The sequence below is a fragment of the Fundulus heteroclitus genome, chromosome 22, assembly GCF_011125445.2.
Source record: "Fundulus heteroclitus isolate FHET01 chromosome 22, MU-UCD_Fhet_4.1, whole genome shotgun sequence".
Lineage (NCBI taxonomy): Eukaryota > Metazoa > Chordata > Actinopteri > Cyprinodontiformes > Fundulidae > Fundulus > Fundulus heteroclitus.
This window is the reverse complement of record NC_046382.1, coordinates 29,217,975-29,234,028: the sequence shown is the minus strand read 5'-3', so window position 1 is coordinate 29,234,028 and position 16,054 is coordinate 29,217,975. Positions and strand designations below refer to the sequence as shown.

At 42.4% G+C, this 16,054-nt stretch overlaps 1 protein-coding gene across 21 annotated transcripts in view; it reads right to left on the bottom strand.

Annotated features, from left to right (window-relative positions):
* Nucleotides 1-16,054, bottom strand: part of ank3a (ankyrin 3a) — a 119,926-nt gene that overhangs the window by 62,559 nt on the left and 41,313 nt on the right. For 7 of the 21 annotated variants that reach the window (XM_036126867.1, XM_036126869.1, XM_036126870.1 and 4 more), the window contains exons 6-18: nucleotides 14,960-15,145; nucleotides 13,843-13,866; nucleotides 11,176-11,274; nucleotides 10,320-10,418; nucleotides 9,910-10,008; nucleotides 9,133-9,330; nucleotides 7,291-7,389; nucleotides 7,059-7,157; nucleotides 6,881-6,979; nucleotides 6,584-6,781; nucleotides 5,420-5,521; nucleotides 3,211-3,309; nucleotides 576-773 (exon numbers count right to left, since the gene is read on the bottom strand). In XM_036126867.1, coding sequence (XP_035982760.1) covers nucleotides 576-773; nucleotides 3,211-3,309; nucleotides 5,420-5,521; nucleotides 6,584-6,781; nucleotides 6,881-6,979; nucleotides 7,059-7,157; nucleotides 7,291-7,389; nucleotides 9,133-9,330; nucleotides 9,910-10,008; nucleotides 10,320-10,418; nucleotides 11,176-11,274; nucleotides 13,843-13,866; nucleotides 14,960-15,145 — 1,599 coding nt within the window. The remainder of the gene's footprint in view (nucleotides 1-575; nucleotides 774-3,210; nucleotides 3,310-5,419; nucleotides 5,522-6,583; nucleotides 6,782-6,880; nucleotides 6,980-7,058; nucleotides 7,158-7,290; nucleotides 7,390-9,132; nucleotides 9,331-9,909; nucleotides 10,009-10,319; nucleotides 10,419-11,175; nucleotides 11,275-13,842; nucleotides 13,867-14,959; nucleotides 15,146-16,054) is intronic. The other 14 variants (XM_036126874.1, XM_036126885.1, XM_036126882.1 and 11 more) reach the window with 4 other exon arrangements.

Here is a 16,054-nt window from a genome sequence, read left to right as displayed (position 1 = left end):
CAAGATGTGTTTTGAATTTTTATCGATATCAATCAATATGATCTCTATTTTATCGATTTACTTTTTTTCTATGTAGTCCAGCCCTAATAGTACCTCTACTTAAAAGCAAATGGAGGTCTCAAAACCCCTTTTGGATACATCACATTCACGTTTTATGCATTTTGGCAATGAAAAGCTAAACATGGTTTGACACCTTGCGAGACAGTGGGCGCGCGAGTTAAGGAGTTCGTCCTGCAATTGGCGGTTGCCGACACGATCGTTGTGTCCTTGGGCAAGACCCTTCCCCCTCATTACCTGCTGGCGGTGGTCAGAAGGTCCGGTGGCACCGATGTATGTCAGCCTCGCCTCTGTCAGTCTGCCCCAGGGCAGCTGTAGCTACTTACATAGCTCACCACCGGCAGGGTGTGAATGTGTGTGTGAATGGGTGAATGACTGAATGTAGTGTAAAGCGCTTTGGAGGTCGTCAAGACTAGTTAAAGAGCTCTACAAGCCATTTACTGTTTTACCATTTATCTTTGTTCCAAACAACGTTTTAATGGATTCCAACAAGAATGCCAAAAACCGGGATTCCTCACCTTATTGCACACGTTGACGTTAGCATTCTTGGTCAGCAGCAGGGACACCAGGTCCACGCTGCCCTCCTGCGCTGCCAGGTGAATTGGACTGATGCCCTGCCGCGTCACCGCATTGGTGTCGGCGCCATACTCCAGCAATGTGGTCCCAATGTCCATTTGGTTCTTTTTGGCAGCGATGTGGAGAGGTGTGTAGCCATTCTGGGACAAAAAATCATGGAATCAGAGTTCAAAGAATGCTCTGGACTCCTCTCTTCAAATGACTGCTCATAATTAACATGATCAACTTCACTTTAAGTCCTCATCAGGGTTTCAGGTTTATACTCAGGGTTACAAAAACATCTGAGATTTTTGTCTTTAATGTGTTCATCCCATTTAGAATCATGGGAGTGTTTTCATACATTGTAGATCAAAGTAAAATTATAATAAAAAAAACAACGTGTTAGAGATGGAATATATCCAGAGATAACAGATAAGACAGATAGAAACTATCACAAGAATTAAAATGCGATCCTGAACAACTAGCTTTGACTTCAAAACATTTGATCGAAAATTGTTGGGTGGTAAAGACTGAGCCATTTCTATAGTTAGTGGACCTTCAGTTCACCATTCAAAGACCACAAATAAAGATAAAACTTGACACTGGTTTTACAAATGAACACAAGGAAAACTGCAAACTCAATTCACAAGACAAATGGATCTGGCATCTCAAAAACGACAGCTTATCGGGGGTGTTCCCAGTCTAGAGCAGAGATGCTTCCAAGTGATTTAACCCAAGTCCAAGTCAAGTCAAAGAAACACCCAGAGGCAGCAGGAGAAAGATTTCACGCAAGGGTCCATTTATTTTTTTATTTTTTTTTATTTATTTTTTATTATTTTATTTTTTATATTTTTTTCTTTATTTTTTTTTATTATTTTTTTTTTCTTTTCTTTTTTTTCTTCCTTTTTTCTGCTTTTTTTTCTTTCTTTTTTTTTTTTCTCCAAGGGTCCATTTTTTTCCCCCAAGGGTCCATTTAAGCAAGATTGCCAAAGATTTAGCACGGCGCAGCACGGCGCAGCAGGTATTTCAGAAACAAATTCAAACTATATGTATTTAAGTGTTGTTATTTCTACAAACAGACAGGGTACTTGTAATGACACAGCTTGCTTAACAGCACAAGACAAGTTACATTTATTTTTTTACAAGAAGTCATTTAATAAGATATTTGGCTGGAGCGCGGTCACTGCTGAGAAGCTGCAGCAAAGATGAACAGAGCCATTAATAGACCAAAGTCTACAAACGTCACTGGGTAATAACGTAAGAGACACCTAAAAAGCACACCTGATGGCCATTACCAGTCGGAGCCACTATCTGTAGTGTTCGTACTGGTTACTTTTTACCACCGATTATCTGAGATAAGTACGACTTGAGCCCCCGACTGCGGGTCCAAGGCCGTTTGATTCCAGGTCTGATACTCAAATCTCCGTCTCTGGTCTTCAGTGGTCAATACCTACCAAAAGGACTCTTAGCAGGGAAAAACGGAGAACCAACAACAGGGTCAAGTGTGGCACAGAACCATGTGGTCCGATCCAACAGACAAGCCACTGAAGCTAAAACAGCTGAAGATGCTAACAGTGGACCTGATAGAAAAGGGTGATACTACACAGTGTATGGCAGGGGCCATAATGTTATGAACGATTGGTGTATCTTCCACTGGCAGAAACTGAGGAGGGTTTATTCAAATGTCCATGCAGCTTTAAGATCCATAGAGTTGTAGAGAGATTATAGCTTAAAATAGAGGTGCTGAAGGCTTAAATGAGTGTTCAAATGGGATTTATCACCTTTGGTAAATTTAGACATCTCTTGTGACTTTTGCTGTGTCTTGCCTCCATTTCTAAAAATATACAGCTAAAGACACTACATCTTTTGAGACTGGCCTCCTTCTACAAATCATCTCAGGTTTAATTGATTTATTCAAAGCAAGCTCATTTCACAAGATCCCTAAATGCTTATTTTTCCCTAAGCAGAGGAATCACACAGTTTTATGGGCTAACTCTGAGATCATTTACAGCGGCATTTATATGAAAAAAAAAAACCTCTGGACAACTCCTGCAGGACACACATGGTATCAACTTGCCTGAAGCAAATACATTAATCCAAACAGACCCAATCCACACAGCAAGACGTTTGATTAAGGGAGCAACAAAGAGAAAGACATACTGGAAAGGATGAGACAGGTGAGAGAAAGGAAACCCAAAATAGCCTCTGAAGTTTCAGGTTGTTGTTTGTGTTGTTTTTTTTTAGGATATGTTCTCTTGACACTGAGAAAAACGAGTACTTTGCTGCTCGTTCCTTTACTTATTCCTTATTTCTGTTCATCACTTGCTTTGATGGTTGCGAGAGACTACAAAAGGCACTACTAGTAATATAAAAAAAAATACCAGAAACATTCTGGTAATCCTGCTTGGCTAAGAGAATTCAATGGAAACTAATGATGAGATGGAAGGGTATGATTTAGGATCACATCCGGAAAAGAAAACACAGAAAAATACAGTAAAAATACCATCAATGGTAAAATAAAATAAAAAAAACTGAAGCAGGTAAAGTATTGTTAGCATGAGAGGGGTTGTGTGTGTGTGTGTGTGTGTGTGGGGATACCTTGGCGGCAGCGTGTGGTGAACATCCCTGATCCAGCAGCAACAGCGCCACTCTCTGATTATCGTAGTGAGCAGCGACATGCAGCGGAGTAAGCCCACTCTAAAACATCCACCCACACGCACACACATTCACACAAACAGGGCATGCAACACAGAAGATTAGAAATCAACTATAGGATGCACAATCTGTCAGAATTTCATGCGATAGTTTCTTTAGTTTGCGATGGATAAAGCCAACTACAAAGGTATGTTCTGTTGTGAGTTAATAATCCACACTTGTTGCTCTTAAGGTGATCACTTTATGTGAAGCCAACCCTGGATGTGTGCGTGAGAAAACACTTCAAAACCACAAAGTAAAAACGGAAACTCGGTCGGCGTTATTTGCAGTTGCTGCCTGAACAGGCGGCACCAGGAAGAATTTGTTGGATCATCTAAAATGAACGTAAGCATCCGCACGATGACTTCAACTCCGTCTTTAGGAGCTGTTTTCCTCCCTGACCCCAGGCAATCAAAGCGGAGTAACCATAGCTCTGGAGAGTCAAGCTGCAAAATATCTTCCCTGAGATCCTTTCGAGGTAGCCCACATGCTCTAAACCAGGAGGCAACTGTGAGGAATCTGGCGTGACAACTGCACACATTGTGGGAGCTTCATTATCATACCTGAGTGCCATTAGGATAAGTGTTTTCAGGTGGTGGCCCAGTGCCAGTAAGTCTGTCCTGAGAAAGTGTGTCTAACGTGTGTGTGTGTGTGTGTGTGTGTGTGTGTGTGTGTGTGTGTGTGTGTGTGTGTGTGTGTGTGTGTGTGTGTGTGTGTGTGTGTGTGTTGGAGCGCATCAGGGGGGAGAAGGTAAATCTGCCGGCAAGCTTTGTGCCACAGGAGAAGCATCTGCTGTTTGTGTTGCATGGATCAGGCATAAAAATGTCACTTGTCTACATTACATTAACATCAGCTTTTAAAGCAGGGGTGTTCAAAGTGTGGCCCAGGGGCCATTTGTGGCCCCTGGAATGATTTTGTGCAATTCAAAAATGATTTGGCCTCACCAGCACAGGTGGTAGATGGAAATGGAGACTATTTTGAAGTAGGGTAAAATTACAACAGGTGAGTTAAAATCTTCTTCTAATTGCAAATGTTCAGTACCACCCTAAGTATTCATCTCTTATTAACCACACCTTTTACATTTTCCTTAATTTCATGGTAAATAGGACCACATCTATCCAATGACTTTAATTCAGACTTTGGTGCACAAAAATCTGCTTTTAATTCATTTATTAAAACTGGCTAAATACAGCAAATGTTTTCAAAGAAAGAGCAACCCAGATCCTGTTCTTATTGCTGAGAACAGACAATTTTTCTCCAATTTTGGAGCCTGAAAGACAAAGTGCAAATTGGAGGACCATCATTTAACGAGCCAAATATGTGCAAAACCTCTTTTAAGTTTTAGATCTACAACGATTTACACATACCCTTGCTACAGAAAATCTGACTAATAAATATTGCATGATCCTATTTTTTTCAAAATTCACAAATAAAAAAAAAAATCACAATACAATTTCTTATTTATTTTATCTTTTTATTCTATTTTTTTTTTTTTACTCTTCAGCACTTTCTCCTTGACAATCTTAGCCCATGTGACGTGAAGTTTGGACAGCCCTGCTTTAAACGATGCTTTGTAGAATCACAACCAGCTGTCACACCTGAATGCTTCCTAGATTTGTCATGTTTTGGTCTGTCCTCACTGCAAAAATATATCCATCTCTTAAAGGTTTTTCATCTTTCATTAAAATTTCAGAAATAGGAGTGCACTCCTGGCGCAGCGGGTAGCGCGACCCACATACGGAGACCTTAGTCCTTGACGCGGTTGACCAGGGTTCGAATCTGACCCGCGGTCCTTTGCCGCGTGTCTCTCCCCCCTTCCTGCCAGCCTACTTCCATAAAAAGCGAGCCACTAGAGCAATGAAAAATCCACCCAAAAAACATTCTGAAATACTGACCAACCACACCTGCATAACATCTCTCTATCATTTTTTTTTTGGGGGGGGGAATATTTAACAAAATCCCAAATAATAACATGAGAGAAATATCACATAACTGTGTATCTGCCCCCTCCCCCCTCTTTTTAACCTCTCTGGCAGCTTACACATAGAAACATTTTGATCTTCATGAAGACTTTCCCTTCCCAGAGCAAGATGCACGCCGGTTCTGTCCTCACCTTCCCAGCAGCGTCAGGCGGGGCTCTCTTCTGAAGGAGCAAACTGGCCACCTCCATCTTGCCATACTTTGCGGCTACGTGCAGCGGAGTGAACCCTTTCTGCTGGACACACAGCAAAACAAGTAGTGTAAATACAACTTCTTAAGGCTTCTTTAATCCTTTTTTTCTGTTCGTTTATTTATTTATTTATTTATTTATTTTTAGCAACGCAGCTTCTCACACGATCCTAATAATCTGGCCAAATGTGATAGTGGTCCCATGAAAGTGGAGTGCTTCAGAAATGTGCGTCAAACTGTGAGTGTGGTCATAAAGCGTCTCCCTTAAGTAAAATGGAGCACTGGAACGTGACTGCGGCTGCCATGTACCAGCCGAGTTTCATCCGAAGCGATCTACGACCAACGTCGCATCAAACGCCTCAGAAAGTGAGCCGAACAGAGCTGCTCCCGGCTTCTTCCGGCCGAGTGCGTGTATGCGGAGATATTTAAAGACATTCGCTCATATTTTCCAGAGGAATGTGGGACTCCCACAGATTCCCATTTGCTCTAAAACACATGACCTCCTTTTTTTTTCCTGATCGCCTGCAGTCAGCATTCACATGACCTCCGCGGTGAAGGAGGCGAAGACAGGCTGCCGGACGGAGGAGCCGCGCTTTGAACAGCTTTGTTTCGCACGCGTTGCGAGTCAACCCGCAGTTACTGAGCTCCAGTTCCTCTTCGATTACATCTATTTCCTGCTCAGTGTCTGTGGGACTCCCCAAAGATGCTGAGCGAGCAAGCGTTGGAGAGAAAGAGCCCACCGTGGGGTTTACCCTCCATTAATCTGCTCGCCTGATGGAGGTGACCTTTAAAGACGGCCCCCAGCTACACGCCGCACACTTCCACCAACCAGCTTCATTAATTCCTCCCCACATCCCTTGTCTGACCTCTATATCGCAAGTTTACCCAGATGTGCAACCTGAACCGCAACAAAGCATCGTGGTCGAATGCAGAAATGGGTTTAAATGACAGCACAAATCATTTCTGCTTCCTGTGGTATCAAAACACACAAAAAACCAGAAATTAAACAGGCGGCCCGGAGACTGAAAGGCCTGCCTCCTACTGGCGATGCGTGGTACTGAAACGAGAAGATGACTTTCCGTGACCTGAGCTCCTCCCCGGGCCTCACCTTTGTGGCGGATGAAAGCGAGGCGCCGTTCTCCAGCAGCATGGAGGCGACGTCTTGGTGTCCCTCGCGGGCGGCCAGGTGAAGCGGCGTGTAACCTGAAGTGGTGGCCGAGTTGGCGGAGGCACCACAGTGAAGCAGCTGCTGGACGATGTCCACCTTTCCCAGCCGACTGGAGATGTGCAACGCCGTCTGGTCGTCCTGCGCAGAGGGAGAAGGGGACGTGCGTTTTCACTCTGGACCGTTTCCCCCCCCCCCCCCTTAAGTCTAACAAATCCCAATGAAGCTCTTTGCTCTAACCTTGGACTTGGTGTCCGCCTTAGCTCCGTTCTTCAGCAGGTATCGAACCACGTCCGTCTGGCCCGCCCTTGCCGCCATGTGGAGAGCAGTCTCTCCTCGCTGGAGGGCACAGGGTAAAAAGTGTTCTGGGTGAAAGTTGAACGGAAACCTTATTTTTCATCATATACCATCCACTCACAACGTTTGTGGTGTTGGGTGATGCGCCATGGCGTGTCAGAGCATGAACGATGTTCTCATGGCCCATGAAGGCTGCCACATGGATCGGCGTTAGCCCAGACTGCACGAGAACAATAAGGATTCAGGGATCAATTTGAGTGCAAAGCCGTATGCGTGAAATGGTTAAGCTTGAAGAGCGGCTCCAGGACAAATGGGAGATTTTTTAGAACCAGCACTGCAGCTTGGTGTCGTACCTCTGTAACAGCCTGGATAGACGCCCCGTGTTTCAGCAAAAGCTCCATCACTTTCACTCGGTTCTTCTTGCAGGCGATGTGAAGTGGAGTGAAACCGTTCTGCACAGACGAGATGGATACTAGTTCAAAGCTTCAGTGACATTTAGTCAGGTTAAAAAGCTAAATCACAGAAATACTTCCAGTGCCCACCAAAGATGTCCATACGGCACACCCACTGTCAGTGCAAATGTCTTTCGTTTTGGGCTTTTAATGGTGCACAATTTTGATAATTTTGGATCATTGATCAGCTGAAACACTCGTTTGTGTCCAAGTTTCAACTCTCTGACCCAGACCATCACTCACAGATTAAAATAAAGGCATCAAGATGTTGAGGGTGGAAAAAAAAATAACACGAACCGTGCACCTGGATTCGATAAGTTCACTGACCACAGAGAAGCACAACTTACGTCAGCATGGACCGAAAGGCTGTCGACCTTAAAAGGAAACTGGGAGCCTTCCAATTTAAGCTATATTAAGTTATAGTAGTTTGGATGCAAAAGAGAAGCTTGCTTGAAGGAGTCAAGGAAGGGCTTTCAAAGCTAGGAGCACAACTACTAAGCATGGTGGAGGCGCTATCATGCCATGGGGTTGGTTTACTGCATTTCCCACAGTGGATGGGATAAAATAGGAACATGACCTGACAAATTCCTTAAGCTGCCCTCAAATCAACAGCTACATGGTTGAAACCTGGACACAAGTGGGTGTTCCCACAGGACAGTAACCCAAACATGCATCAATGCCTCATTTCAAATGGATAAAGCAGGCCAGCTGTAAACGTCTGGAGAGGCCCTGAGTGACATTCTGACAATCTGTAGATTAGGCTTAAAATCCAGTTCTGTGCTTGAAACCTAAGCAGTTAAATCATCGTATGCATGCAGATGTTAGGATTTTCAGTGAAACTGCGCGTGCAAATAGGACCTTTGCACACGTAGTAGAAAAAAAAACCTATTCCTTTAGTTCACGTGCTTCAAAAAGAAAAAAAATAAATCTGCTATCACATCACAATTTCTAAAAACTTGAATAAACCCGTTTTGAGCACACAGTTTGGTCCCTAAACCTATAGCTGCTATGTATTTTACAATATTCACATGTAGCCTCCTTTTCCAAACACATATCTTTGTACATTTAAAAACATTAAAATTTAAAGATTTGGTTTACTTTAAGACTGCTCAATTTATGTACAAAGTAAAACATAATTTGTTGCCAACACACATTCAGGGTCTGTTTTGGAACAGGGACCGTGCTTATGATCTGAGAGGGTATAAAATGTTCAGAAAACCAAAAGCAAGAACAAATGTAAAACAACATTGTATTTCTTTTGTTGGGGTTTATGTATGGAACAAGTTAGATCAGGAGCTAAAAGACTGTACAACAGTAAAAAAAAGTTTAAAAATATATTTAAGAATAATACGATAAAAAATTATGAATCACGTGAATGCAGCTAAGAGCTTAGATACTGGGTGCGTTACCTCCCCCCCCCCAAATGTTATTATTGTAGAATAATACTTTTTCTAAAATCATACGTTGGTATGTATTATAAACAGTAGCCATCTTTTTTTTTATCTTTTTCTTAGTTTTTCTTTTGCTTTCTAGTCCAATGTAAATTTGCTTTGCAGGGTGGGCATTATAAGCTTATTGCTTCTGCCAATACACCCTTTTTCAGACTGTTTTAATTTATGTTATATGGATATATGGACATATACTGTCGTTATTATATACTTGTGTGTCTGAAATAAACCCAAAACACCAGACGTATCTTCAGGCATCTAAAAGCCATTCTACTCTTCTGCGCTTCATCCGTACCAGAGCCTTTGCATTTGGGTTGGCCTTCTTGTCCACGATGAGCTTGGCCACCTTGTAGTGCCCGCAGTGCGCCGCGACATGCAGCGCCGTCAGGTAGTCGTTGGTGACGTCGTCCACCGGCACGTCGTGCTGCAGCAGGAGCTGGACGCAGTTCAGGTGGTCGCCCTGGGTGGCCATGTGCAGCGGCGACAGGCCGTTCTACAAGGCGTCAGGAGAGAGGACACAGAGAAGGAGAGGGGAGGAGACGGAGAGATCCGGACACAGAGAGAGAGAGAGAGAGAGAGAAACAAAAACAGACACACGCAGACAGACACGTAGACAGGTGGACAGACAGGACACAGGCAGTTAGGACGCGGCCGCGCGCTGCACGGATGAGACTGTGAAGGAAGTGGGTGTTACAGAAGCATTGTTATAACGGGGTCATTACAACAATGTCTATGTCGTTACACTGGTCGTCCTGCGCGGTCAAACTGCAGGGCTACGCAGCGAGGACACGCTGTTCTGGAGAAGTCGCACAGGCGTTACGGAGACAACGCGACAACACTACAGCGACAGTGCTGCTGTCTGATTGGGTAACAGATTTCAAATCGCTCTGTGTGGTCAGAGGAGCTGATTGAAACAAACGTGTCAGTATTATGAATGAAGGTATGATCTATTATGACCTTAATCTTAACAGCCAAAACAAATAATAGCAGAATAAAATAAAGTGATGTCTTTGTGACCTCTTCCTTCCCTCGGCCAAGCAATGTCTGCTGAGCTTATCTTTTAAGTAGCTACCTTGGTCTTGGACAAGATGGGAGCTCCTCGGTCCAACAGGATTTCTACCACCTGTTCGTGGCCGCTCCTCGCTCCACAGTGAAGAGGCGTTAGACCGTCCTGTAAACACAGCCATCCAAAAGCATTTATCCCCACGTTGCAACAAAATCACTTCCTTGACTTGGTGTCAAATAGCTGCACCTTCCGACACGTTACTCAGAGGCCGAGTTCAACTTAAAATAACATCAATATTCAAGAAAAATGTTATATTTTCACACGAATGGGTCTGACCAGTTTGACAAATCAACAATTCATGAGAAAATAATGTAAAAGTAGGACTTTTGTTAAGAAACACGGTATTATGTGGCATCCTGTGCTTAGTTTGTGACTTTTACAACGCTCAGAGAGAGAAAGAGTATAATCAGTCTCACCTTGGTCTTTGCATCTATTTTGGACCCTCTGTCTAGTAGCAACTTCACCATGTTGCTGTTGCCCCTTTTCGACGCCACATGCAGTGGAGTGATGTCATTCTAATCGGAAAAAAAAGGAACACTTCCATAAATAATTTCACTAAGTTGAATTATTTATTGTTCACCGAAAACACATGTTAAAAGTCTTTAAGCAAAACTGTAATTATAGCATTTAATCACTAACGGTCATTAAACCACAGTGATTTCCACAATTAAGCAGCCATAGGACCCTCCTCAATGAAAACAAATTGTGCATGTTCAAAAAAAAAAAAAAAAGCCTCTTCATTGCATAATTCTAACTATCTCTGCTGCTGAGGCGAGACACTCTAGACCTGTAATCAGTGTCAAAACCAGAACAAACATCAGCACCCCTTAAAACGGCAGCCAACGCACTGTAATTAGGCCCCCATTAAAGGTGGTGGAGACAACATCCAATTTTGGTCGCACTTTACCTCTGATCCCAATGGTGTTGCTCTGGAAAAATATTTACGGGCGTATAAACGCTAAGGGTAGACATCTTTTTGGGGAACCAGTAAGGTTCAATGTGTAGGACGTGATGAGCTTTATGCACAAAATAAAGTCTACGATAGCTGCAAGAAACGCAAAAAGGTAAACAGCGAAGGGCGGAAAACCGATAACCTTTTGTTTTCCATGTAACATTACTCACTGAAAATGCTGCGAATAAAACGAACATTCAGAAATCTCTCTGGTGTTCTGCTGTCCGGGTTTGTTTCAGCACTAAAAAACCATGAACGCCCGTGAAAAGCGAAGAGCTGGTAATACCGCCACCGGGCAGCAGGGGGCGGAATAAACTCACCCTGGCCATGAAGTCCACAGCAGCCCCGCGGTTCAGCAGCAGCGTGGCCACGTTAATGTTGCCGTAATGAGCTGCGATGTGCAGGGGGGTGAAGCCGCTCTGGGGGATCAGAGAAGTGCACAAGCAGACCGGAGAGTAAAAAAAGGCACATCGTGTTAGAAAACAGTCACCAGGTTCTTCCAAAGAGGTCATGACCTCTCTTTCCACGTCAAACAAGGACACGTTTCAGTCACGCTCACTGACACAGGACTTTTTCTCTGTGGAGATGCATTACACATGGGCCCAACTACACGTTGGTCAACATTAGCGCTTCCCGTCACGCAGATATGTCAAATCCGGCCAGCTTTCTCAAGCAGGAATTGATGTGTTTTATAATTTTCTTTCAAGAAAAAAGGAATAAAATAATTTCAAATAGATCTAAGTTTCATAGTTTCTCATCTACTGTTAATGATTAAACTCTTTCTTATAACCATCAACCTATTATCACGGCTATTATTATGACTGTTTTGTCTAACAAGTTCGATCATTTTGGCTTGGTTTAAAGTGGTTTAAAGTGTTTTGACCTCTGTAAAGCACTTTGTGTTACACTTTGCTGTATGAGAAGTGCTGTATAAAGAAAGTTTGATTAATCCAGTGAACGTCTAACAGTCTAAACATTTACAAAAAAAAAAAAAAAAACCGACACTACAAATTAACTAAACATCCAGTTCTTTGCATTTTAAATGGCAGGCACTTCCCAGGCTTACACACTTAGTTGAAACAGCTGACAAAGCTAGAAAGAGAAAGAAGCTGGAAGCTGGCTAGCCACCCAATAATTGAGGGAATCTCTCACAGAGGCTTTTAGCTACTGATGTCATTTTATAAAGAGCCAAGCATTAGCTAGAAAAGTGATTCAGTAATGTTTGTGCACCCTGAGTACGCCTGCTCTGCCAGCGTAAAAATACTGCAATTGTAATAACCTTGATATATAGTTCTATTGACATTTAATAGTAAAACTTTCTTTTGATTGTAACAAAAACCGTTGGGCCTGCAACAGTTTATTCTAATCCCCAATTACCCTTCTTCAATCTGAACATTATGAAAATTTGTTTACCACAATGCACAAGCTTCAAGTCATCAGAGCCATTTTTGGGTGAATCATACCAGATGACTGTCAGGCCCCGCCAACGCCAGAAACAAAGCCAACCAAAACAGGCGCACACGCGGGAGGTGGCCCTCTGGCTTTGGAAGGGGCCCCGGGCCCCCGGCCGTGGCAGAAGCAGGGTCACGTTAGCTCGTCGCTTTGGTCCCATGCAAAATGCTTCAGGTGGACGGATTCAGGATTAGATGTGCAATGCCTTGCAAAAATACACATATCCTTTGAGCTTTTTGTCACGTCACACGCAAACACTGCAAGGTGTTTCATCTGGACTTTATCTGACAGACCAACATTTAATCCAGTTTAATTGTTAAGTGCGAGGATGATATTTAGCTTTCATGTTTTTTTTGTTTTTTCAAATAATCAGAAAAGTGTGATGCACATTTTTGTATATTGTCCCTTTTACTCTGCTGACCTTAGATTAAATTATGTATACTCTTTAGAAGTCACCTAAAACAGTATAAATCTCAGTATGAATACAGCTGATACTCCAACAAATGACTATCCCACAGATTTGTCCTTATCAAACTGAAAGCTATTGCTGATAAAAGCATCCAAGGTGCTTTCGGCTTACTTGGAAAATGTGACATGCGGCACTAAACAACTCCACAGTAAAATATAGTGGCGGCTGCATTATGTTTTGGGGTAAGACTTAAAAAAAAAATTAATAAAACAGGCCAAAAAATGTTCTCCATCCAGTTTTATTTTCTTCTTGTGCAGAGAGGAATTGGCAAAGACTTCCGTCTCTAGATGTGTAAACCCGAAAGTCAAAGACGTGTTAAATACTTGGAGCTTTAAGGTTAATAAAAGGTGGTTCTACAAAGCATAAACTCAGGTTTAAAAATGTAAAAATCTGCTTTTATTTTCTGCTATGTCACTCTGCGTTGGGTCATCACATAAAATCCCTATGAAATACACTGAAGTCAAAATGTGAAAAAGTTCCAAGTGGTATGAATCATTTTGCAAGGCTCTGTATGCTAAAGAGCTATAAAAACCAACAGACCAAGAGCCTGTTGCTGCAAAGCAACATGTTCCACACCTTAATGGGACTGGCATGCAGGTTAAAGACAAACTGCAGCTTTTCAGTGGATGATAACCACTTTTCATGCAATTACTGGTTATCATGTTAATCAGTTTCATGGACGTAGACTTTTTCCAGGACACATTCAGATAACATTTCCGTCAACATTCACAAATCAATTTGCCAAAAAGAGAAACTTTGGACATTTCTGGAAACCATGAAACCATTTAAATCAATGAAAACCTCGATGCCCAAGCTTCTAGCTCCAGATTTTTAGCCGTTTTGCTATAAACATGCTTAATGTCTTTGACTTTTCTCTATGACATGAGGCGTACACTTTAATGGAGCAATGAACAGGAGGAAGACACGAGCTTAAATGGAAAAGGGGGAGATAATATAGGGCTGCAGAAACACAACTGCATTAGTCCAGGGGAGACTGAAGTGATTTTTGTTTGTTTTTCAAAACTGCAATGAGGAGACTACATCATGTACAGATATGCATGTGTACCTCTGTTGTTCTATTCACCATCATCTACAGAGCCAGCCAAAAGAAGAGAAAATGGGCAGTTAGTGAGAAAAAAAGCAGAAAAGAGCCTCTGTCTGCATGAAAAGAGGAGCAAAGAGGAGAACAGAAGCTCAGTGACAATTAATTCACCTAGAGTCAGACTTAGAATGGGATTTCTGGACTGGGAGTGGTATTCTGAAGCTTAAAACTATTTAGTCATAGAATCATATGCTGCAAGGAATTTTTGATCAAGATGACAAAAAGTATCTGTCTGTCAAATATATATATATATATATATATATATATATATATATATATATATATATATATATATATATAGATAGATAGATAGATAGATAGATAGATAGATAGATAGATAGATATAGATATATATACATATATATATATAAATAAAACAAACTACACAGAAAGAGAGAGGACTCAGGACTTTTGCAAAGTTACGTACTTATGGTTCATTCTCTTTTTCCTGACGTCTACATTCCAAGCGGGAAATACAGCAAAACTGTCACATGAAGTGGGAACTCTGACTGATAAAATTGGAGATCTCGCAGCTCCAAGTTCAACATCCAATGTGGCATTTCTGCCTATCTCATTAAACCTGAGTCACACGTATTACTGCATAAACTCCATTTTCATGATCATTTAGTGTTTGAGCCCATAAAATGGAAAGAAAAAACATTGTCATTGTTCTTTATCTGTTGAAACCACAACAGGCAGCGTATCTTTCTGGCTTTCTGATTTGTGTCGAGCATGCACTCAATTATTTTTCAGCTCCAACTTCCAAGACAATGTGAATACAGAAATGTTGTCGCTTTTTTAGTAAGTTTTTAATCATACGGGGAAAATTCACTTTTGCTCCTTTCTCCTTTTTGCAAAAAAAAACAAACAAAAAAACAAAAAAAAAACAACAACAATTAAATAAACAGAAATATTAAATAAATGCAACAACTTCAAGAAACAGGGTAGAGGAAAAAAGCTAGAAGAACTAGTGGAGAAATCCAAAGTAAACCAATGTTCCAAAAACAAAAAGCAAATCAGACATTAAGATAACCAGCCAAGTGAAGGAGCAGAACCAGTGCTGAACTTGCTCAGAGCTCACCTTGGACTCCACGTCGGCGTTGTGGTCGTTCTGCAGCAGAAGGGCCGCCGCCTTGGTGTCGTCCTTGCGTGCAGCGATGTGCAGGGCGGGCAGACGCACCTTGCCCTTTGTATCGTTCTCCAGGAGCAGGGAGACCACCTGGTCGTGGCCCTGCTGGAGGGCCACCGCCAGAGGGGTGAAGCCATCCTGCACACGAGGCGACAGACAGGGTCACTACCGCCAAACGGATAAACGCATCCCTCGTGTTTGGACCGGTGAAGAACGGCAGGTTATTGGTGGTTAAGGAGGTTGTGCGGAGATGTGGCTTGCTCGTTTTCTCGTGTCTCACTTGCTGCAGGCATGTGGCAAAGAGATGCTAAATCTAAGTTTAACAACTGACGTCATGTTTTATTTCTTTAAAGGCAGACTTTACATTTGTAGCGCGCAGGTTTGGATTTTCTGAAACAAGGTTCTGTCAAGTTATTATCAAAAAAATTCCCCTTACTTATGATAGAAACATGTTATATTGCAGTGAGTTTGTAAAAAGCAAAAAAAAGAAGAAGCCCTCTACAGTAGGTAGGGGCTGTGGTGATCTGCATGTTTCAGGTGTGTTCATAGCTGTATGAATGGCTCATTTGCCTGATCAGTATGCCACCCAAGTTCTACAGCAGTAGAGACTGACTGTGTAATGAAGCATTTATTTAATTTAGACGTGTTGAGCCAGGGGAACACTTCAAACACAAAGGGCACCTGGTTTTGAAGCGCGGAGCTGGTGACCCTTTGTCCACATTTTCACACGAAATCATATGGCTGACCGGCTGCACCAATCAGCAGTCAGCTTTAATTTCCAGCAACACCCGGAAAACGCAGGAACATACTGTGGCACGAGGACAGACAGATACCGCCCTCTTCCTCCACCAGGAAGAGTTTGATGACCAGTATGGACGTTGTTCGACTGTAGAAAACCAAATAGTGTCAACGACAGCCTCTTGAGAGGATGTAGATCAACTAATACAGCATCGTCTTTACAGCGTTTTAACGTTTTCACTTTGAGTTGTTACAAGTTAAACGAAATGGCACCTGCCACCACAGCAACGAATTCCTACCATCCTCAGG